General features: G+C 37.9%; 1 protein-coding gene across 5 annotated transcripts in view; it reads right to left on the reverse strand.

Annotated features, from left to right (window-relative positions):
- The window catches only part of LOC149799155 (A disintegrin and metalloproteinase with thrombospondin motifs 18-like), a 55,969-nt gene that overhangs the window by 6,632 nt on the left and 23,860 nt on the right, over positions 1–25,477 (reverse strand). The window contains exons 15-18 of one of the 5 annotated variants that reach the window (XM_089958303.1): positions 20,270–20,359; positions 3,740–3,918; positions 3,125–3,206; positions 1,236–1,268 (exon numbers count right to left, since the gene is read on the reverse strand). In XM_089958303.1, the coding sequence (XP_089814429.1) occupies positions 1,236–1,268; positions 3,125–3,206; positions 3,740–3,918; positions 20,270–20,359 (384 nt within the window). Of the gene's footprint in view, positions 1–1,235; positions 1,269–1,492; positions 1,588–3,124; positions 3,207–3,739; positions 3,919–20,269; positions 20,360–25,477 lie in introns of all 5 variants that reach the window. The other 4 variants (XM_089958302.1, XM_089958300.1, XM_089958301.1 and 1 more) reach the window with 4 other exon arrangements.

Genomic DNA, 25,477 nt, shown 5'->3' on the forward strand with positions numbered 1-25,477 from the left:
CTACGATGTCTGCAGTGTGGTAGTTTGAAGTGCCGCATATATGTTGCATGATGCCCCACCAAGTCACATTATCCTGATACCAGGTCGACTAGTCCTAACACTAACCACCTAATGCTGAGCGTCTAGCAAGGCAGCTGTTAGCATCATTTTTATAAGTCTTTAGCATGACTCGGCCGGGGTTCGAACCCACGACCTCTTGCAGCTGAGGCGGACGCTCTAACTATTAAGCCACTAGAGCGGTCATTGGTACCGGATTTGTGGCATATATGCCGTAAGTTTTCCGCAACATTTTGCCACAGACTTTATTTTTATCGTGTGATGTGAGTTTGTCTATGAAGTATTGCAACTTAATTTTCTGATATTCTGTATGGTAGAGGTAAATGTTAAATGCTTACAACTGATACCCTAATATGGTGCAATTTTAAAATTACAATGTTTTTTTCACTTTTGATCTTAAGGCCGTAACGTGTAGTTAGGTAGATAGATTCTTTGCAGGTTACATGTTCTACAGAACCATCACAGACAGATCGTCTTGAATTTGTCATGGATCTTAATAGTTCTAGATTGCACGAATGGGCCATTTGCAGACATCTTTTAGGCAAAAGTCAAAGGTACTTTCATGTCATTAGTATATTACGAAGCAGGGTTTTATGAGAGCCAAGTTCCAAGTGGTACTCAGAATCTGACAGGTTTATTGCTACTTTTTGCAACTTTAGACATCCTGTCAGTTAACGTTCGTGTATTCTTTCCTGGGAACGTAGCAGGCGTTTCAAACGTTTTACAGGCTTGTGTGTATATCACTATTTCTACACTGCTTACAAGGTCCGTAAGTATGCAATAAATGGCAAAGCAAGAGATGAATGAAATCTAGCTATAACACACCATGCGCATGATTATAAATACGATGAGCAACTGGATAAATATGTTAGCATATTATTTTCCCACACCCAATTATTGTTCACTCACCAATTTTCGTGGGTACCAATATTCGTGTATATTATGCTGTTTGTAAGCCACCAATGTAAAGGAACAAAGAACAATAATTAGTCTGCGGACGCAGTCGGACCTCGTCCTAAATATACACATTTAATTTTATATAAAAATGTGATCTTTCGCCAAAGCTGGAAAATTGATACCCACAAAATAACTGATTTACGATTGGTTTAGAAGATATCTCATGCAAACAAAGCCGTCTGAATATTTTCTGATCTGTATAAATCCAAAGCAGTGTTTACCTAGCCTTTTTCTGTCAAGGCGGAATGTAACATCTGACAATAAGAAGTTAGAATACATTAGTATCAAAATATTAGACAAAGCAGCTTCTATAATACTTGAGAATGCTGTGCCTGAATTAATAAGATTATAAGTATGAAGCATCAGTCGAAGTAGGAAATGTTAGGAAATTAAGTAGGTTAGTGAAACGTGTCCCAGCAAACCAAAACGTAGAGAACATCTATCCATGTAGACATATAATTTTTAGTTACATACTTACAGTTGTGGTTGGTGAAGTTACTGTGGGTACTGAATACGCAATAGACGTGGGTTGAGAGTCTGTCACGGGTTTAGAACTACGAGTAGCTATCACAATTGATGAAAAGGAGACATATCAATGATCTTACATAAATACAGTTTAGTCGAATACAGGGTATTGCTTATGATATTTCGTGGTTCTTGTTTTATTTATGTTATGTTTGTAAACTTCCACTGACAGTTTTCTATAAAGTTGTACCCACATCACGGTTATTACAAGACATATTAGTCTTCAAGGTTTATATACCCATATATATGTAAAACTACATTTAAAAACAATACAGCTTGTGACTTTTGCAAATTATCACCTAACTGAATCATAATGTAATAAAATAATAAAGCAAAGAATTGTCATGTATGCTTATGTGCAATGCATGCTGCAATACCGAATAAATATTTTCAACGAGATAATCTTGGTGCAGAAATAGTTCTCGGTAATACATGCATTCTTTGAAGTAATTGCGAGTTTTTTTACTAAGGAATATAAACTATGACCTGGATTGCAATGGGAAACAACCACCTAGATTGATGTTTATCAGAGATATTGTAAAATCAACTCGAAAGGTATAAACGTTTGTTTTTAACTGGTTCATTTTAAAGAAGATATTAAGAAAACGCTGACATCAAAGTGAACTGCATCGTATTGCAGGTTAAATAGAATCATTTATAGAGATTTGCCAAATAAGTGAATGTGCCACAAGACTACAGGAGCCGTATCTGTGGCACAAGTATTAATTTACGTTTTCATCAGGTGCACAAACCATAAAGTTTCACCTTTTTTAAGAGAATATTTGGAATGTTTCCAAGCAGTATATTTGGAGCTGATGTTTCTATTGACCTCGCTAAAATTGTCTCTACAACTAGATAATGGTCAGTGACAAAAGTCACGTACAGACCAACGTTATAACGATTGAGAGCTTTTGTTAACTTCAACGTCAATTGAGAACGAATCTGATGTTATAATCCCTTATCTCCAGCATATAATAATAAATTTTAATCTTCTTGACTTCGAAGCTTAGACTACAACTCTGATAAGCTCATATGAACACTTTAAAATGCACTTTTGACAACACTTCAATCGAAAACCAATAAATTATATTAGTATGTTGGAGCGGTATAACTTATGCCGAACATGTTGACTTATCTTGGCGTTCGAATGAAATGATTGTTAACAGAAGCGAATTTAGTTCTAAATATGGTTTAGAAAAGGCATTTATTTTGCTAAACATAACCAACTTTTATGGCTTTTCTAACCCATTTATAACCCAATTATGAGAAAACGGGTCATGACAACTTTTGTGTCTGGGGAAAGTGTACACCTATTTAATGAGCATGAAGTCTAATTTACCTATTTATACATCGGCTTTTGAAACTCCTCATGTTGCTGAGGCAAAAGGTGCTTTACTCTATGCCCCTTTTGCGGAATAGCTGTAAGATGCGAAATGTATACACTAACACTAGCTGTGAACAATCATTCCTAACTGCACTATTTGTCCCATTATCTGCAATAGTGAGTGTGCGTGTTTGTGTCTGTGCGTGTGTGTGTGTGTGTGTGTGTGTGAGAGAGAGAGAGAGAGAGAGAGAGAGAAATTACCAGTGGTAGTTTTGGGTTGTGGCCGAGGTGTAGAATATCCATAATTGACACCAGTATTTGGAAATGTTGATTTTTGATACAGCTGTAATGTATATGCAAACTATCAATGATCTGCCAGCATAATTTCCATATGTAATTGTATAAACAAAACAAAACCCAACAAAACAAAAAACACAACGATGAGTGCAGTGAGGAATAAACAGAAAATGAATTTCATTATATATATATATATATATATATATATATATATATATATATATATATATATATATATATATATATATATATATATCACAGAGGGGTATGGTCAGATTAATTGTTTAGTGAATAATATAAATTATTTTAAAACGTACATTTGAAGTTCTCTTAAAAGTAAGGATTATCGCTGCATTTTAAAGACTGTGATGTGAAAATTTGCTCTTCAGCTTGGATTTTCTTGTAATAATATTAAAAAGAACAAGGTTATTATTATTATTATTATTATTATTGAAGGCGACAATGAAGATTACTCCAGTGGCGGTGTGATGTGTATATACGTGTTATTCTCTATTAGACTCCAAGTTGTTGAACATAGTCATGTGCAAATTGTGTTGCTCTTATACCCGAAAATGTTACCTTTATTTTAACTGTTTCATTTGTTGGTCCCTCAGCAAACAAATATTGTGCAGCAAAGAAATACGTCCATTTCGTTCCAGCAAATTGACGTGGGTTTTGCCTGTTATCATATACTGAGGAGGTACCGGCGATCACGGACGCGATAATTGGCTTCTCTTTTTCATCACCAGACCATAATTCTTTGAGAGAAACATAAGACAAAGGGGATAAGAATGATGAAATAGCACTGCAGTGAAACATTTCAAACTATCTGAAACTGGAAATAGAATGTCAGAAATTAATTGGATGAACATGAAGCTGTACAATAATGTATGTCACTGACAATCAAAAATACAGCTCGTACATATTTGGTGGGATAGTTCAATGATCCATTTGTGAAGAATAATTGTCTGTGTTGATATTTATTCCATATCATTAACAGCACAAATATGATTTTCATCACCACTGTAATCTTACTTACTAAATGATAAAATCAAGCACAAGTTTTCAATACTTAACATTAACCTGATTGTCAAACACAAACGGCTGATTTACGCTAATTAGTTCATACAATATGAATTATAATTGCTTTTCGTTTTACATTCTTACATTAGGTAAATTTAGGCGTGACACGTTGAATTTCTGGTGGACCTAAATCCAATATTTGTTAAATTTTCCCTGATGCTTTAAATACTGATGGCAAGGATAAGAATATAATGTATCACAGTGATTTTTAAAACACTTCCAGATGGGCAATATTTATGTAGGCGAATTACCAATCTATAATTTTCAAATTCATATTCCAATCTAGTCTAGTACTGTTTAACAGAAATAACCATCCCGTTTCATGAAATAGTAAGTCATCACATTAAAAATGATAACCACAAACTTGGACACTTTCGCAGCTCAGTGAAGTTTAAGCTGATCAAAGAATGATGACGTGAATTTCAGTTACCTGTTCCCAAAAGCACGTATATCAATAGTTATCTTACACTACATGACGTACTAAGACAGTTGAAAAACATCCTGATGTATAAGAAAACAGCAGGGAGGAATAGAAAGGAAATGGGCTTTCTCGCGCCAATATCGCTTACTCTCATATTTCAATGCAATTACGGGATATCAAATAATGATGATTATGCTTGTATGTTATATCTAAAATAAAAAATTTGCTCAAATATGAAATTCTTTCACGGGCAGAATTAATACGTAGCTCCTTGCTAGAAAGACACCGGCGTTCGTGTTGGGTATTCTTTTTCAGTACGTAGAGGGAAGACCAAAATCAGACAACTAAACGTATTTCAGGCTGTATTCAAAACCTTAAAATTATTCTTTAGAACAGATGATTATTAATCTAAAGGAATGTAATTAAATATCTGCGAAGGCTTATGCGAATCTTATGTTTTAGTCTTTCAGCAAAACATATTACTGACTGTACATAGTATAAATTAATATTTTGTCCATAGAGTCCTATGAATTCGCGAATTCCTGACGCCTTCGATCGTGACTAATTATATTGCATGTTACGAACTTGCTACAATAGCAGGAAAACATAATCAGACTGTTTACATGTACAAACAAACAAGAATGCCACATTTTATTAGCCTACCGGTTGCAGCTTCATTGTATTAGCAACTGTTTGGGAAAAGGAAAACTAGAGTTAAAGTTTCAAAAACGTCTAAATAAATAGAAAACAAGCTGGAATGGCCGTAAAAATGTAATTATATAACCCAATTTTCCTAACAAACAAATGCATTGAATAGGCATTTTCTTCTTAATATCCATACAATATTACATTGCAGTTGCCTATTATATTTGATTGCTGAGATTAATTTCTTCTTCATTTAAAGCTTCATATTATATCATTTTACAGAATTTTCAAATCATATTCCATTGTTATTCTCATTAAAAACCGCAAGTAATCATCTGAATTGCATGAAATGTACACTGTTACAACATAAATGAAATCCAGATTTTAAAACCTGGTTCCTTACTGATATGCAACGTGACACTCGGGAATCGGAAGAAGACTTCAATAGTAGTACTACTGGAATCAGAGACCAAACATACATCGATGAGAAAGCAGAAGCATTCACGCTATTTTGTTTTCAAAAATGCTAATCGATAGTTTAAGAAAACGGTGCGTTTGCAGAATGGGCCATTTTGATGTCTTTATTAAAGATAATACTCCTTGGTTTAATGCTACATGTATAGAAACAAGACAAAATCAAAGTACTTTCATTATTTAAATTCATTCACATCCACCGTAAAGACAATGAATTACATAATGAAAAAAAAAACAACAGAATATAAAATGTTCTGCTTAACACGTTACTCATTTACTGAGAATTCAAGCGTAACAATACTTGCAGAGCTGGATGCTCCTATTATAATTGAAGAACACCTGTGAAAAATGTAAAAATCAACAAAGCACTAGTCTTGAGACAGTTTTGAATGAATACATGATTGAGTCATTTCCGCTTTTATCAAATTGCTTACTAAAATTTTTAGCGTCATATTTTTCAGAGGTATTTTTCTTTCAAATGGGTGCAAAGGTTATATTTTACTGATTTTCTAAAACGGTCGTCATTCGGAAGTAGTATATGGGGCCACCCTAGCGACAATGGGAATTAGCATTACAAAACCCCTTGGGCCACTCTAGCGACAAGGGAAATTTAACATGGAGAAAAACCCTGGGTCACTCTAGCAACAAGGGGAATTGAACATGGAAATTGAACATGGGAATGTCACCTGGGGATCAGTGGGAATTAAACATTGGTAACGTCATAGGTTTATAGGGTCAAAACCTTTTATAGGGTGAAATGTATTTGTAGGGACAAAGGGTTGATAGGGACAAACATAGACATACAGAAACAAACAAATACACATTGAAACACACAGAAAAGAGGACAGAAATATTCTAAAGAAAGACTCACAGATAGAATAGAGACTCGATAAAGAAAAGTCTGTTGTATGGGTTCAAAACATTTATTCAAGTACATATATACATGGGCTCTCTGGCCTGTGCTTTGGTCTAAGCACTATCCATTAAATACATAAACATTTGAACATAAAAGAAACATATTTACGAGTTGTTTAGTTATTGACTCTAGTAAACTAATGTTTAAAATTAACGTTCACTCCTTTCTAAAATCACTTCATATGCAACGAATTTACATTAAATGTTCGTTTATAAGAAAAAGTTAAAACAAAACAAGTAACAAACAATCAAATAAGAGAAAGTTCGTGTTTGTCTCTCTATCCGTTACACACGTTGTTTAAAATCTGGTCAGCTACCACTTGTGTCCCAGCATAGATGTTTCCGATCTCGTATTCCCTGTCAGTCGTAAATCTGCTGTTACGTCCATCGTGCTAGGTACACTTATCGGTAAGCAGATCAAGAGCAGTGATCGTCTTCTTCCCATGGAGGTACAACATATGCCATATGAATAGTCACTTTTCCATCGGTGATGTCAAATTTTTCTCTCACCGACCGCACGTCTTCAATAGCCCTCAAAAGTTTGGAAGAAGTTATTTCTGCAGGTGTGCTAAATCCGAGACATACAGGCGAGTTCAAACTGTCGTGATACATAGATAGGCTCAAACGACCTTCATCTTTGACTTGGCAATGACATTTGAGTTCCTCTAACAGTGAGTCAAGTAGATCCGTAACGAAACCTGATACTTCCTCGGCTGGAACGTCAGACGCGAAGTCTTTAAATTTCACGTTGTAGGTGTAAGTTGTCGTTCTAAATTTTCTCGAGGTCGCTGTCTGGGGCATTTGGATGCTAAAATACTCCTTTAGGTCTATTGAATCCTTTCCCTTCTTGAACGCACTTTGCTGTGACGGTATGGTGGTGAAAGAGGTCAATGATGTTTGTTCCTTCTCTTTTTTCTTCTGCGTAGAGTTATTCATCTTTCTCGTCGCTTGTCCTTGCAATGAAGTGTCGTTCTTGGAAGTCGTCTCTTTTTATACTGGGTGATATCAGCATGTCCATAAGGTAAAGTTTTGTGGTCTGGAAGTTTCACTGGTTGCACGTAGTTTGTCATGGCATTAGTACATAACAACTAAGATGTGGTATTGTATTGGTGATGTGATCGTGAGGCATAGAATCACACCCGAGTTTCTCGTTGGACTTGAGTCTTACGCTCTATACTTGCTGTTTGAAAGGATTCATTTTTGTCGATTGGTCTTGGTAGTGACAATGAACTATTGGTCTTGGACGTTGTCCATTTTTATATGCTGACCAATATCGATGTGACCGTACGGCAACGTAAAGTGATTGGGAAGTCTCACTCGCTTCTGGTACACGATTTGATAGATTTTTTCCAGGGGTCGACTGACGATGTGGTGAGTGGGTAAACGTACAATCTTGTTCGGTTGGTGAGTGGTCACTTTAAAGTTTCCATCCTCTCCCGATTGCAAGGCTTCTTTCAATACCCCAAAGTTGACCACACGACTGGTACGATAATTCAGAGTCAGTCCTTTCACTTTACACTCTGTGTGCACTTCTCCTTGTTTGTCCCGGTATTGGTAGCCGTAATTTTTAGGACCGCCACTCGCGAAACTTAGAATCTTGTCGTCGGGGTGTTCGTCTGTCCAGGCTCCTAAACGGTTTTCTTGGATGTCAGGGTGTTGCTGACCCGGTCGATCGATGTAGATGCAACTGTCCGTGTCAAAGTACAGGACGCGTTCCCCTAACAGTTCTAAAGCTTCGTACAATTTTAAGCGAGCATGAGCTGTCACGTAAGCAGCAATGATGACATTTCCAAAAGGGTCGTCTTGTACAAAGTCCAGATCTTCTTCGTAATTGACCAAGATCAAATTCTCTCCAACGACGTCCACGTGTTTCATGTATTTGGTTTTGTCGTGAATCATCTGGAAGTAGCGGGAAGGTTCTGTCAAATATTCCGTCTTGGGTAAACACGGTCGTTGTGCCATTTTACCCCACAAGCAATTTAACATCACTTTGGCAAACGATCGCCTGCCTTCGTTTTTCTCGATGTGGTCTAAAGAGATGCCTTCTTGTTCATAGTATTTCTCTTTGAATTGTATTTGGTCTTCGGGAGTGTGACACCAGGAAGGATAGCCGCTGGCTTCTTGTTTCAGTTTCAAAAAGGCATCCACGTAGTCAGCGAAAATGCCTTTCTGACTGGGGTCACCCTTGTGGTATTGTTGTGCCTTGGGAAAGTGACAAATTTCGTACACTTCTAACAGTTGGTATCCCATGTCCAGAGCTTTGAACAATTCTACGCTGACCCAGGTTCCTGTCAAGGCACGTTCTTCCTGGGTGTGATGACAAGGTTGGTCTTGGTTGCACGTTTCGGCACAAGTACGGCACAATGGAAACATCAGTTTGCCTTGACAATGGTGAGGTAAGACGGGATGGTATAGGTTCGTGGGAGGCAAAACTTTACACTTGATCAAGCCTTCGTATTGTCGAATGTTTTTCAGGTCGATGTGTTCCGTTAACAATTGCGGGTGCCCTACAGAAAAGCGACAATATTTGCACACGTAGGGATACAGCGAACACACGTCCAAGTATTTGATTTCTTCTCCTTTCTCTTCGTCGGCTTGGTACAGCAAACAGGTGGCATTGGTCCTTCCTCCGTACAAACTATCCCTCGGGTTCAGCGGGTCCATGAACTGGTAACTTTCCACGAGGCGTTTAAACTCGGGATCGGTTTTCATACGGTGATCGTACTCGTGTTCCCACATTTCCACCACTTGGTATCCTTCCTGTTCCAACTTTAGGCGCCGCTGACAAGTGTCCTGGTACAAGTCTTCCATGGTTCGTTGCAAAAGCTGATTTTTAGTGCTACGGTCAGGGTAACAGACGGGACATCCGTGAAATAAGCAACCGTTAAACTCGTACACGATCTTTGAGTTTTCTAAGTCCCAGCCATCTACCGAATACGTTCCGATGGTCTTTTCACCCCCTCCGTTGCGGGCATGCTGAATCCATTTGTTTTCCTTGTCGCACAAGTAATGTAACCAACGTAGGGCTTTGACCGAGTATTGACGTTTGACAAAGTTGGTCGTTTGAGGGCTGATGACAGCCACGGTGTTTTCAGGCATGAATCGTTGTCGATACACTAAGGAACACGCTTTGGCAATGGTGCAAGCTTCTTTCAAAGGATCGACCCCCCCCCCGTGTTCCATGAACAGTTCTCGAAATTTTCCACAGCAACGCCGTAAAATGTCCACGTCGGAACGACAATACTTTAGCATTTCTTCCTGAAAGTCGAAAGGGTCTGAGGCGTGAGCCTGGTACCAAGCGTAAAAAGCTTCTCGTTGTTCGGTACGCATGTTGTCGGGGTCGTAATAGTGAGCCTCAGGCAAATGGGGTAGAACGGCATGTTGATTGGCTTCCGTATTGAAAAAGTGTGGAAAGTACCCTTTAGCCATTTCTGTCATTCCAAACGTTTTAGGCATTCGACTCAAAGGCATGGCCAAATAGCTCATCGAATCTTTAAACTGTACTTGTCCCACTTGCATGAAAATGATTTTGGCTCCGTTCAAAGTCACTTTAGGACGCTCGGTGCCTTGTTCCGTATAGTATCTGAGAAGAAACTGTCCATCGTATCCGGAGAAATTGTGAGCCATCACCGTGGCATGACGATGACAATCTCCGTAACGTTCGATGTCCTCTTGGCTCCACGTCTTGTCGATGGGGTCTAAGACCCATCGAGCGAAATCGGCTAGCGTGTTCGGTCCCCGAAAGATTTTTTCACGTCCTCCGGGAATCTTGCTGCAGTGAGGGCAATGACTGAAGATAGGTTCTTGAATGCACTTCTCGCACGCTCGATGAGCCACGCAGAAATTAGGAATGTGAATGCCAGTCTCTTGCATGCATTCGAAATCGAAAAAGATGAAATTGCTTTTCTTCTTGTGACCATCCTCTTTCTCTGGTTGGGGTTGGTATTTTTGCACGTAGCATTGGTGTTTCAAGTCCACGATGTGATGACAAATGTGACATTTTTTTTCCTGAACATACGTGTGCCTTGGTACTATTGGTACGTATGCCTTGTCTACACGTAGGGCACAATCTCAGGAGTTGACAAGCACATTTCTGCTGTGAACCTTGCGTCTTCAGATGTTGTTGGTAACAGGCAGGGCTGACAAACGTGCGCAGACAAGCAGGACAATGCAATGGTTTTTGCCTTTCGCTCAGACAGGGTGGAGAGGCCAAACATCCTGGGCATTTCGATCCACAATGTTTGTGTTGCTCTCGATTATTATAACCACGGTCACATTTCTCACAGTAATATCTGTATCCCAGGAATCCGGGGATGGCAGTAATGGTATCGAAATGTTCATCGTGATAATAGACATGAATGTATTTTCCGTCCTTAAAGTCTTGGCCTCGAAACAACAGAGGTCCGCGCACTTCTTGAGGGTGCACTTTCAAGGTGTATCGTGGAGCTAGGGCATCTTGCAATTTTTGCATCTCAGGAATGCCACAGGGTGTGTCTTTGGACAGTCCGGCTTGTTGTAACAGGAGTTCTGCTTCATTTCGTTGTTTGGCTCGATCGGATCGTTGAATAGTTTTCCAGGTTCTTTTCCATTCTACCGTGTCGTTCTTGTTGACATAGGTTCGTCCCACCACGATGGCACGGGCTAAACACATCTGGTCTTGAGGGTAGTTAATTCGGACGAGACTTGTTTTGGTGTTGCGAAGGTCGTCCACCAATAAGACCTTTTTGCGTCCAGTCCCTTGAGGAGGAGAGACGTGGGCCATTTTCAGTGTGGCTTTACCATCGGTGATGTCAAACTGATCATTAGATTGTTGTACGTGTTGAATCTTGTCCATGACTTTGGAAGGGGTTAGTTCTGCGGGTCTGCTAAACTCGATCCAAACAGGGGATTTCAAGCTGTCGTGATCTATGGATAGTGTCAAGAAATCGTCTTCTTTGGGTTGACATTGTCGCTTTAGTGTGGTGAGCAAAGAATCCCACATCTCGGTGATAAACCCTTCTGCTTTCTCCAATGGTACGTCGGACTTGAAATCTTTAAACTTTACCGTGTAGGTGTAAGTCGTGGTTCTAAATTTTCTAGAGGGTCGCTTTTCCGTCTCTCGAATGTGATAGTACTTTTCATGGTTAACTGGTGGACTTTGGTTTGGAGTGGGCTCTCTATGTCTGGTCGCAGACGTGGAAGGTGTTGGTTCAGATTTGCTCATGTCTTCGTTTTGAGCGAACACTTCTTTTCGTGTGTGAGGCGATACGTCACTTCGCTGCCTCTTACGTTCTTCTTCTCTCTCACTGAAATCGTGCGATCGTTTCATCTCGATTGCTGATTCAGAAATGATTTAACCAAGTTCATTCTCTCCATATATACCCTCTCTACCTCTTGTTGTCACAATGACTTGGTATATTTCACAAGGGCAAGTGAAAGCCAAACATATAGGAGCCCAACGACAGCGGTGCGTCTTAAACACCTCATGCATCTTGATGACCCTTCGATTCAAACCCTACCACGAAAGAAAAAAGTTGCAAGAAAAAAACCCAGACAGTTGGTGTCTTCAAGAGAGCTAGAGACGCCGGCACTGTGTCGCTGGGACACGTACGTACTCCAGAAAACTACGCCACTCGACAACGTTGTCTCCTTCTCTCAGTCACTTCTACTTTGTCGCTGAATACATTCTACCAACCCCGTTTTAACACACGTTTCTTCATCTGATATTTTTAAAAAATATACTAAACGCATTTTTAAAAGAACTACCCTTTTTCGACAGCAGTGACGGCGTCTCCTCCTACTGTTACCACTGTTGCTGCACAAAGATGATCTTTCCTTAAGATCAAAATATGAGACAGAGCAAGTAAGTTGTGAAGTTGAGCGGAGGTGTCTAAACAACAACTGTCAAGCCCCTATGTTCCATTTCTGTTTGTGATAATAACTTGTGATACTTCACATTTTCTAAAGTGGAAATCTTTACAAACCGTACAAAAGTTATATGACTGGCTTCTGACAGTTGTACAGACTCTTCACTTTATAAGTGTCACGAGAAAATAGTGTATCCAAGTTTTACCATTTTCCAAAACACCCACACACTTGCAACGTGACCAGAATCTGTACTTCTTTATTTGTGGATATCCAACAGACCCGTCCCAGCATATATAGCTGGTTAAGAACTGTAGGAATATCACCTCATTTTTTTCAGAAATATCAAAGCTTTTATGTGTATCTTCCCTGTTCCACCCTTTATTAGTGCTTAGGTATATTCCCTAAAAACACAAACAATTTGGAACAAAATTAAATTTTGAATTAAGGTTTCTCTCTGTTTATACGTTTTTTTTTCAAGTTGTTGGTACATGGCATATGACATCCAAATACTTTCTCAAACTGAGAGGCATTTCTACACATGTCATTGCCTTTGTTAAATTCGGTTTTGTTGGTTAGTCATCGTTAATCTTTAATTCTATTTTTATGATGTATTTCTTTTTTGCTAGAAGATTTAATTTATTTATGTTGTTTAGTCTGTTGCTGCAAAAAAGAAAATGCATGTATCTATAGCAAAGTGTTTAAGTTTGTTCAGTTTTTTATTTCAAGCTCTACAAAAGGTACCAAGTTTGTCTTGCAAGGGGATTGAAACTTTAAGTTACGCGGACGTGAAGGAAAACATACCTTTGTTACTACAATTTGCTGTCTTTGTGTTCGTTCTAATCATGCTTGCCTTATATCTTTTTGTTTTAGGATCAAATTTCTTCTGATGTAAATACATACATCAATGGATAGACAGCTTGGGTTATCATCCTTGAGGTTCACTGTATTTTTAGTTTCTTTACTTCATACAAACCCCAAAATCACTAGCTTGAAGGGAAAAAAAATAACAAAAAACTGACACCTGGTACTGTAACACATCTGTCTCTGTTCATGTGAGTGTGCTTGACAAAGTGTTTGAGTAAGATTAAAAATGTTTGTCAGTTTCAAAACTAGAACCAGTACTGTGGCCGTTTAATATTTTCATGTGGCAAGAAGAAATGGTACAATACGCAACAAAGGGATTGTACATTTACACTCCAATCTGTCTGCACTGCAATGGTAACAACGCTCTTGCGTTGACATTATTTTGCCACACTACCTAAGAAAAAACAATTCATCACTCATCATAAACGATTTCATTGGTTATACATATTTTCTTACCGCTTTCGCTTCGAATTGACTTCAGTACCTTTTCGTACAGTGACAAGATCGGACGTGTTTTTTTTTGTTTTTTTTTTTTCTTCTGCGGCTGGTCGCTACACTACTTGCTCTGAATTTACAACCAAACATTGTGTTACGCATTGTAAGTGATTTCATTGGCCAACCGATATTTTACACTTCTGTCTCTATTCATGTGAGTGTGCTTGTCAAAATGTTTGAGTAAGATTAAAAATGTTTGTCAGTTTCAAAACGCGAACCAGTACTGTGGCCGTTTAGTATTTGATCTGGCAAGAAGAAATGGTACAATACGCAACAAAGGGTTTGTACGTTTACACTGTCCAATCTGTCTGCACTGCAGTGGTAACAACGCTCTTGCGTTGGCATTATTTTGCCACACTACCTAAGAAAAAAAAAACAATGCATCACTCATCATAAACGATTTCATTGGCTATACTTATTTTCTTACCGCTTTCGTTTCGAATTGACTTCAGTACCGTTTCGCACAGTGACAAGATCGGACGTGTTTTTTTTTTTTTTTTTTTTTATTCTGCGGCTGGTCGCTACTCTACTTGCCCTGAATTTACAACCAAACAATGTGTTGCACATTGTAAGTGACTTCATTGGTCAGTCGATATTTTCCACCGCCTTAGCTTCAAATTGGTTTCACTTGTTATTCGCACCGCGAGATGATCAGACGCGTTTTTCTGTACCTGACCATTAGTCACTTCACAAACAATAAACTAACACACAAATGATCACGCCATGGGCGACTCAGTCATGTTACGAAATATATCACGACTTGTTTGGATGTACTTTTCTGTGGTCACTCTTTAATCACATGCGTCTTCAGTTCACTCTTGTGATATTTTTTAAAGGGTGTATTTTTTCTATGGATGTAATTGTTATGTTCTATATGTTCTTTCATGTTTTCAGTGATTTTACTATATATCTGTATTTTAATTTAGATGTATAGACTATGTAGTCTGAAATAAAGAATTCTTATCTTATCTTATATAAGTGGAATGAGTGTTTCTTTGAAACTTTCATAAGGAAAATATACCGTGAAAAAAAAACAAACGTACGTGTCGTGATATTTTTAAAGTGGGAATACATGCTCTCTCTCTCTCTCTGTGGTTTTGATTTATACCCTAATGAAATATGTTCCCGTTTGAAGATACCTCTCCAAAATTGTGATCAGTGGTCACCATAATTACGCGAACTGTTCTGTTTGTCATCTTATTTTTTTCAAAAGTTTACACTCTAAAAAATTGTAGAACGATTTTTTTTTCTTCCATCAGTAAATCTTTGGATAAAATAAAAGCTTGAGTTTGCACAATTCTGGTATCTTAACTTTATCCTATTTTGGAACTGCAACATGTCACGGAATTTTTTTTTCTTCTAACATTAGATTTACAGTTTTTCAGAAAAAAAGACAATCACATGGCTTTTTCAAGAATGAAGCAAGCGACATTGCACTGTATAACCCTGCCTATGGTTAACTCTGAATTCTAAAGTCAAAACATGGGTTCAGAAAAAATTGTAACAATGTTCGTCTTAGGAGGATAGGACGAACATTGTTACATTTTTTCCTGAACCCCAGTCAGAAAGGCATTTTCGCTGACTACGTGGATGCCTTTTTGAAACTGAAACAAGAAGCCAGCGGCTATCCTTCCTGGTGTCACACTCCCGAAGACCAAATACAATTCAAAGAGAAATACTATGAACAAGAAGGCATCTCTTTAGACCACATCGAGAAAAACGAAGGCAGGCGATCGTTTGCCAAAGTGATGTTAAATTGCTTGTGGGGTAAAATGGCACAACGACCGTGTTTACCCAAGACGGAATATTTGACAGAACCTTCCCGCTACTTCCAGATGATTCACGACAAAACCAAATACATGAAACACGTGGACGTCGTTGGAGAGAATTTGATCTTGGTCAATTACGAAGAAGATCTGGACTTTGTACAAGACGACCCTTTTGGAAATGTCATCATTGCTGCTTACGTGACAGCTCATGCTCGCTTAAAATTGTACGAAGCTTTAGAACTGTTAGGGGAACGCGTCCTGTACTTTGACACGGACAGTTGCATCTACATCGATCGACCGGGTCAGCAACACCCTGACATCCAAGAAAACCGTTTAGGAGCCTGGACAGACGAACACCCCGACGACAAGATTCTAAGTTTCGCGAGTGGCGGTCCTAAAAATTACGGCTACCAATACCGGGACAAACAAGGAGAAGTGCACACAGAGTGTAAAGTGAAAGGACTGACTCTGAATTATCGTACCAGTCGTGTGGTCAACTTTGGGGTATTGAAAGAAGCCTTGCAATCGGGAGAGGATGGAAACTTTAAAGTGACCACTCACCAACCGAACAAGATTGTACGTTTACCCACTCACCACATCGTCAGTCGACCCCTGGAAAAAATCTATCAAATCGTGTACCAGAAGCGAGTGAGACTTCCCAATCACTTTACGTTGCCGTACGGTCACATCGATATTGGTCAGCATATAAAAATGGACAACGTCCAAGACCAATAGTTCATTGTCACTACCAAGACCAATCGACAAAAATGAATCCTTTCAAACAGCAAGTATAGAGCGTAAGACTCAAGTCCAACGAGAAACTCGGGTGTGATTCTATGCCTCACGATCACATCACCAATACAATACCACATCTTAGTTGTTATGTACTAATGCCATGACAAACTACGTGCAACCAGTGAAACTTCCAGACCACAAAACTTTACCTTATGGACATGCTGATATCACCCAGTATAAAAAGAGACGACTTCCAAGAACGACACTTCATTGCAAGGACAAGCGACGAGAAAGATGAATAACTCTACGCAGAAGAAAAAAGAGAAGGAACAAACATCATTGACCTCTTTCACCACCATACCGTCACAGCAAAGTGCGTTCAAGAAGGGAAAGGATTCAATAGACCTAAAGGAGTATTTTAGCATCCAAATGCCCCAGACAGCGACCTCGAGAAAATTTAGAACGACAACTTACACCTACAACGTGAAATTTAAAGACTTCGCGTCTGACGTTCCAGCCGAGGAAGTATCAGGTTTCGTTACGGATCTACTTGACTCACTGTTAGAGGAACTCAAATGTCATTGCCAAGTCAAAGATGAAGGTCGTTTGAGCCTATCTATGTATCACGACAGTTTGAACTCGCCTGTATGTCTCGGATTTAGCACACCTGCAGAAATAACTTCTTCCAAACTTTTGAGGGCTATTGAAGACGTGCGGTCGGTGAGAGAAAAATTTGACATCACCGATGGAAAAGTGACTATTCATATGGCATATGTTGTACCTCCATGGGAAGAAGACGATCACTGCTCTTGATCTGCTTACCGATAAGTGTACCTAGCACGATGGACGTAACAGCAGATTTACGACTGACAGGGAATACGAGATCGGAAACATCTATGCTGGGACACAAGTGGTAGCTGACCAGATTTTAAACAACGTGTGTAACGGATAGAGAGACAAACACGAACTTTCTCTTATTTGATTGTTTGTTACTTGTTTTGTTTTAACTTTTTCTTATAAACGAACATTTAATGTAAATTCGTTGCATATGAAGTGATTTTAGAAAGGAGTGAACGTTAATTTTAAACATTAGTTTACTAGAGTCAATAACTAAACAACTCGTAAATATGTTTCTTTTATGTTCAAATGTTTATGTATTTAATGGATAGTGCTTAGACCAAAGCACAGGCCAGAGAGCCCATGCATATATGTACTTGAATAAATGTTTTGAACCCATACAACAGACTTTTCTTTATCGAGTCTCTATTCTATCTGTGAGTCTTTCTTTAGAATATTTCTGTCCTCTTTTCTGTGTGTTTCAATGTGTATTTGTTTGTTTCTGTATGTCTATGTTTGTCCCTATCAACCCTTTGTCCCTACAAATACATTTCACCCTATAAAAGGTTTTGACCCTATAAACCTATGACGTTACCAATGTTTAATTCCCACTGATCCCCAGGTGACATTCCCATGTTCAATTTCCATGTTCAATTCCCCTTGTTGCTAGAGTGACCCAGGGTTTTTCTCCATGTTAAATTTCCCTTGTCGCTAGAGTGGCCCAAGGGGTTTTGTAATGCTTATTCCCATTGTCGCTAGGGTGGCCCCATATACTACTTTCGGATACAAATAATTATGGAAGGATACCATTGCTTATGTGTATAGCAAACGTGTTTGTTTGCATATAAAAGCAAACAATGTCCACTTAGGCAATTAAAAATGATATTATTATTGAAGCACAATTTGGTTTTCAGAAGAATAATAGTATAGTAGATGCCATTTTTATATTAAACTATTTGATTCTAAAGCTACCAGAAGAAAAGAAAATGCTTTCCTGTGCTTCATTGACCTTTTCAAAAAAAAGCGTTTGATTATATGGAAAAGATCAGTCTATGACATAAAGTAGCAAAATGCTGATTGAGTGGGAAAACGTTGACAATAATACATTTGCATTTACGTCATGCGCAAAGCACTTAAATACTCAGGCATTTCGATTATTCACTTGGCCTTCGTCAAGAAGAAAGCCTTTTCCACTTCTGTGTTCTCTTTATATCAATGATCTGGAAACTGCATTACAATCAAGTATATCAGCGGGGTGACATTGTAGAAGAAATATCTCAAAAACTTTTATTGTTGCTAATGAGAGTGATATTTTCCGAAATAACCAATCGTCTAAATGTGTGCTTAGATAAGTTACATGCATACTGTATAAGAGGGAAAAGTATGTAAACATTAATAAAAGAAAAGTTATGATTGTTAACAAAAGACTTAGAAGAATTGACGTTTCAATTAAATACGGAGACGTATTTCTGGACACTGAAGATAATTTTATATATTTGGGACTAGTTTCTGCAAACAGAGGGTCGCATCGATATGCTACAGACACTTTTGCTAGAGAAGGTGTCAAAGCAATGAATACTTCTGAATAATCCTAACAGTCTACAATGTCCAGTGGATATAAAATGATTGATTAAATTCTTTTGCATCTCAGTTTTGTATTATGGCTGTGAAATGTGCGGATGTTGAAAGCAGACAATATAGAAAGGGTACATAGACAATATTTGAAGTGATTGCTAGATGTAGAATTTTCTACCAACAATATGTTTGTACATGGTGAATTGGGCAGGTATCCATTTTATTTAAATAGATATGTGAGTATCATTTAACACTGGTTCAAACTGCTAAACACCAGTAATTATATCCTTCAACAATGTACTAAATACTTATTGCGAAAGTAACAATTATAAAAACTGGGTTTTAATGTGAGAACTATACTATTACGCACAGATTTTGGAAAAGTCCGGTATTACCTTATTTCAGTCCATATATCTTGTTGTTTTTTTTATCGTTTTTTAACCACATACCAAAATACATATTTCATTCGGACTGCCGTTCAACAGTTGTCTCGAAAACTTCATACAGGTATAAAGATATACCAGTTATGATCGAAACCACTTCTTAACTTACAATAATTGTTAATAGCAGACATATAACGGTATTAAGTAAATTAAGGGTTTCATCGCACTCTTTACATATCAAGACTGGTAGACTTATAGTAAAAGAAAGATATGAAAGGTCACGTGAACTTTGTGTAAATAATGAGATGAAATATAGATATCATTTGTCATAATCTGTCCTCCATTCCTCTCGCTTAGAAAGTCTTACATTGATCCTTATTATTGGCAGAAACCAAGCATGTGCAAACTAAATGAAGATTTAACAACTCTAAAATACCCAGGTACATATGTGCATAATGCATTCGAACGTCGAGTATCTTCATTCACTGCCTTGTTCTCTCTGTATATTTGTTAGTGTCTGTCTGAGTCTCTGAAGATTCATGAGCACACAAGATTTTATCGATATTTTTAATTTATTCATTTATCCATGCAACCGTACATTGTATATAAATAATGTATTTTATTTTCTAAGTACTTTTTGGCATACGTTAAATTAATAAAAATGTGTTTTGTAAAACAGATAATAAGCCCAGCTAGGAGGCCAATGTGTCGAACTGTACAATTCGAGTACTGCCTTTTTGCACAAAGAACTGCGTATGCATATAAAATAAGGGAAAATGCAGTAAGTACGATCAAATTTCAAAACATTAATCCACATATTAAGATGCATAAGCATGGTATGTAAAAACAACTTGACGTATAAGTCACGTAATACATGATTTCCCTGTTTTCCTTAATTGCGTGCCATAATTTTATATAAGGAAAAATTAACTTCATGACAAGGACACCTTATTATGACCGCTATTCAGTGCAATTACCTCTTTTGATAATCTCAAACCCTGACTAGGTCATTAAAACTTAATGTGAAATAATAATGACCATTGAAATAACATAAATAAAGATTTACCAAGGTAATTTTGTCTCATATCTCCCCATCTGAAGTAAAAGAGGATCTTGTAGGTACCTTTCGGAAGCGTTGCCACGACAACCCTCTCACCTAGGAGTAGAAAACGAACATGTTTTGTTATCCTTTTTTTTGGCCAAAATGTGGTATCAAGGGACAAAACAGATGGACTAACTATTCAATCCAAGCAAAAGGCAGAAGAGAGACAGAGAGACAGAGAGGGAAGCGGATTCATCCTATTGGATCTTTAACAAATTAAGCAATATTGTTGATTCAAGTGTTATGGAATCCGTAGCATAGTAGCATAACTCGTCCGGTTGACTTAGACTTCATCAGTACAACTATGTTAATCCTGGTCACGATGAGTACTTAACGTTCTTGATATTTCATGAGCTTGCATGACCCGCCACTTGATGATGTTCTTTCTGATGTGAAGGTCAGAACGTGATATAGGTGAAAAAGTACCATTTTCTTGTATACTGTCTACGAACGGCAAGTGACATGTTGGTCACATGATGCTTGAAAGCCAACTTTAGTTGTCTGACCATTCCTTATACATGATATTCAAAGGTAGACTCACGTAACATGTAACGTTCTACTTCACATGTTTGAGTTTCATAATTTATTTCGTTTTCTTCCATGAGTGAAAACAAATATTTTGTGGAATGCTTCCCAAAACATTAGAACAAAACCTGATTCAAATGAGATCAGCTCTGCGAGAAGATCCGATGGACAAAAAGTGGTCATGTTAAGTTCACAAATCAACTCAAAGCTTTCAATTTTTAAAGTGACGAGCTTCATTCGGAACATATAGTTACCAATGATAACTCTCCCAACATGCATTTGCAACGCTTTATCCGATAGGCTACTAAAACATAAGCGGACATATAGTTCCATACGTTTTTCGGTGTCTGTCCGATCTAAACGCAGAAATGTGGAAATTTGATTTTCATCGGATTGTTCTGGAGTGATGCTTCATATGTGTGTTCCGTAGTTTATCTGGTTTATGTGTGTGATTAGGATATGAGTGAAAAATCGTGATTAGGATATGAGTGAAAAATCGTGATTAGGATGTGAATGAAATATCGTGATTAGGATGTGAGTGAAAAATCGTGATTAGGATGTGAGTGAAAAATCGTGATTAGGATGTGAGTGAAAAATCGTGATTAGGATGTGAGTGAAAAATCGTGATTAGGATGTGAGTGAAAAATCGTGATTAGGATGTGAGTGAAAAATCATGATTAGGATGTGAGTGAAAAATCATGATTAGGATGTGAGTGAAAAATCATGATTAGGATGTGAGTGAAAAATCATGATTAGGATGTGAGTGAAAAATCATGAGGTGGAGGGTTTCACAGAATGATGTGGTGCAAGATGGAGTTGTCGAACAAGTAGTTGCATCAATGACCTGGGGAATAAGACTTCAGTTGTAACCTTATTATTACAATTAAAACAATCGGAGCTGAATGGAAGTGAGGAAAATAATAGCATCCCTTGGTTCTTATGCTGTTTTTGATTCCAATAAAGAAGACCAAACATGAAGATATATTTCAACAAAGTTGCCTTACAAAGAAAGAAAAAAAGAAACAGGAACATATGTGAGTATTCCACACATATGAGTTGTCTCATAGATGCTAGGCTGATCTTTAAAGTCACATGGAAAGAATATTTAACATAAACCGTTGTGTGTCCATAGTACACAGCATAATTATCTTAGTTCCTTGTACGCGTTTCAAGCGTATCCCAAACATTGAAATACTAGTCTTGAAACCCCAGACTTTCAGACTGTGCATCCCGTGTACTTCTAAAAATTAGCCCAATACCTTCAATCATATCAAACTCTGATTCCTAAGAAAAGTAATTAAATGAGCAAATATTATATTTCTTTACTACAAATGTGAAAAAGATAAAGGTGTAAAATGAATAAAACACAATAAAGTTTCATAAAGGCAAATATTTCATGTTTATCTTTAATGGACTTCCAGGTCCCAACTGGACCGCATATCTGTATTATCATGACCATCAATTTCTGCACACTGAATACACTGGTCAACAGTGAAATCATTACTGACTTGAAAAGGCCCTAATCTGTAGTATTTTGGTGTGCCGAACACGAATATAACCGTGAAAAATTTGTATTGGCTCTCGTTTTGAAGATATTCATATACCTCATTTTCTATGTTTCACTGTGTAAATTTCTCCAGTAGGACTGCAGCAACATCCGGAATAATGATGTAACATTGCATAATACCATCATGCTCACATCATCCACAGTTGATTGCATCATTTTCTGATGCAATGCAATACTAATGCCATGCGGCTGCTGAAGTAAGTTGACGTCAGCAGTGTACTATACATGTGTAGGCCTATTATACTAATGCCAGGCGGCTGCTGAAGCTGACGTAAGCAGTGTACTATATAAAGCCCAATCAGATAGGTTCAGCATTTAAAATATTTTAGACGTTGTGCGAGACAGTTCAAGCTACTGTTACATAAAACTTATTATTTTATCCATTTACGTACAATAAAGAACAGTAATGCCTCGAAAGTGTGTTAATACCGCGGACAATTTTTGCTATATTTGTGGGGAAGTGACATTTGCCAACCAGAAGAAAAGTATCAATTCTCAAGTGAAGAAGGCATATCATCTTTACTTCGGATGCAAGGTTGGTGACCAAGACAAGCCTTGGGCTCCGCATATATGCTGTGCTACATGTACAACACAGCTTTCACAGTGGTTGAATTGCAAAAGGTCATCAATGCCGTTTGCAGTCCCAATGGTGTGGAGAGAGCCAAGCAACCACCTAAATGACTGTTACTTCTGCTTGGTTCCTCCTCTTTCCGGCGGAATAACGAAACGAAAGAAGTCGAGAATAGTCTACCCAAACATTCCGTCTGCATTGAGACCAGTTCCACATGGTGAGGGACTTCCTATTCCAGAACCTCCAGCAGAATATTCTCTTGATTCATCTGACGAAGACAAAGGTGAGTCGACCTGTTCTTCTCCTGGTCCATCAGCATGCAGTGATCCAGATTTTCACTGTGGTGCATCATCAACCCCACACAGAATAACACAGGAAGAACTAAATGACCTGATTCGTGATTTGGACTTATCAAAGAACAAGGCAGAATCGCTAGGATCAAGACTCCAACAATGGAATCTTCTAGAAGAAGATGTCACAATTACTGCATATCGAAAGCGCCACCAGCAATTGGAGCCTTTCTTCAGAAAGGAAAGTAATCTGATATTCTGTTCCGATATTGAGGGCCTCATGAATGCTTTAAAAATCACTCATGACCCACAAGAATGGAGACTATTTGTGGACTCTTCGAAACTGAGTCTCAAGGCTGTGCTTTTGCACAATGGAAACATTCTTCCATCTATTCCAGTAGCGTATGCTGTCCACATGAAAGAGACATACGATAACTTAAGGCAGCTACTGAATTCCATTGAGTATAACAAGTACAGCTGGCACCTCTGTGGTGATTTGAAGGTAGTTGCCCTTTTAATGGGACTGCAGCAAGGATATACAAAATACATGTGTTTCTTATGCGAGTGGGATAGCCGAGCAAGGGAAATGCACTACATGAGGAAGGAATGGACTCACAGGCAGAATGTAGCCATTGGAGAGAAGAATATCCAACACCCAGCTATGGTTGAGGCTCAGAAAATCTTGCTACCACCCCTTCACATCAAACTAGGTTTGATGAAGAACTTCGTGAAAGCCATTGACCGGACTTTGCCAGCATTCCGATACCTGCATGAAAAATTCCCTCGACTCAGCGAAGCAAAGATTAAAGAGGGAGTTTTTGTGGGTCCTCAGATTCGAGAGCTTTTCAAAGATGACCGGTTCAACAACTTGCTGGAAGGTGACGCGAAACAAGCATGGAATGCTTTTCGCCTAGTTTCTACAAACTTCCTCGGAAATGTTAGGGCAGAAAACTATAAGGAACTAGTAGAAGACATGTTGATGAAGTATAAGAAACTTGGCTGCAATATGTCTCTAAAGATTCACTTCCTTCATTCCCATTTGGATTTCTTTCCTAGCAACTGTGGTATTGTTAGTGATGAACACGGCGAACGTTTTCATCAAGATATCGCAACAATGGAACAAAGATATCAGGGAAAATGGTCCACTACAATGCTGGCTGACTACTGCTGGACACTCCTCAGAGATGCTCTCGAACAGCTGTACAAGAGACAGGCGAAGAAATCTAAGATGTAGTCAATGACTTGATTTTTTATAGGTAGGCTATTACAGTTGACCTTTTACTATTGGAATGCATTTCGTTATGTAAACATTAATTTCTTGCAGATTACAAAAAAACTAGAGCCAATTTTGCAATTTGACTGTCATATTCGTGTTCAGCACATAAAAATTGATAAGAATTGACTAATTTTATTTCAGTAACATGACTTTTGTAAAAATTTGTTGTCCAGTGATATCCAAAACTCTAAAGACCTTTAGACACCTCTGCTTATGATAAGAACAGTGAAAACAAGATGTGTGAAGAAATATACTACATACAATGATTAGAAGAAAAGATACATCGTATACGCTGCAATGCACCACTCCTCCTCCTCCAATCGTTATCAGAGTTCCTCTCAACTCGAAATGTTACTAACAGATATTGTTATCAACCATCCTTGCTTGATATAATACATTATTACTCCAAATAGTTAGCATGACTTAATAAGGAAAGTAACAATACCGCATAGTAATCTTTACAACAATACAATAATAATCGAAAATCGAGAGGTTATCAAGGGAAACATGGACATCAAAATAAAGGAGACCATAAATGCCGAACACGTCGTGAGAGCTGAAATAAATTATTTCTTCAATATTATATTATTAAAGATATGAATGATATTTTTGTCATTACATTTCCTGAACATATTTACACCATTTTTTCTCATTTCGGTAGCTGTTTTTTAAGAAATGTATGTCGCACAAACGTTTGTGAAAAGAAATATTTGAATATTCAGTTAATCAAAGCGGTGCAGCAACCCAGTCGGACATTACACGTGGAACCAAACAGCAGGCTTTTAAGCAGCGATAGGGGACATGAAATGGTGTACAAAAAACGATTTGTTATGTTTATCTACACTTTTATAACTCCTGTTACATGACATTTATTTAATTTTTTTAATTTTATTAATGGCTGTTAATTGTACAGGAATATCTTTAATTATATGTGACTCGAGTC

The sequence above is a fragment of the Sinohyriopsis cumingii genome, chromosome 5 (genome assembly GCF_028554795.1).
Source record: "Sinohyriopsis cumingii isolate HCF-2022 chromosome 5, ASM2855479v2, whole genome shotgun sequence".
Taxonomy (NCBI): domain Eukaryota; kingdom Metazoa; phylum Mollusca; class Bivalvia; order Unionida; family Unionidae; genus Sinohyriopsis; species Sinohyriopsis cumingii.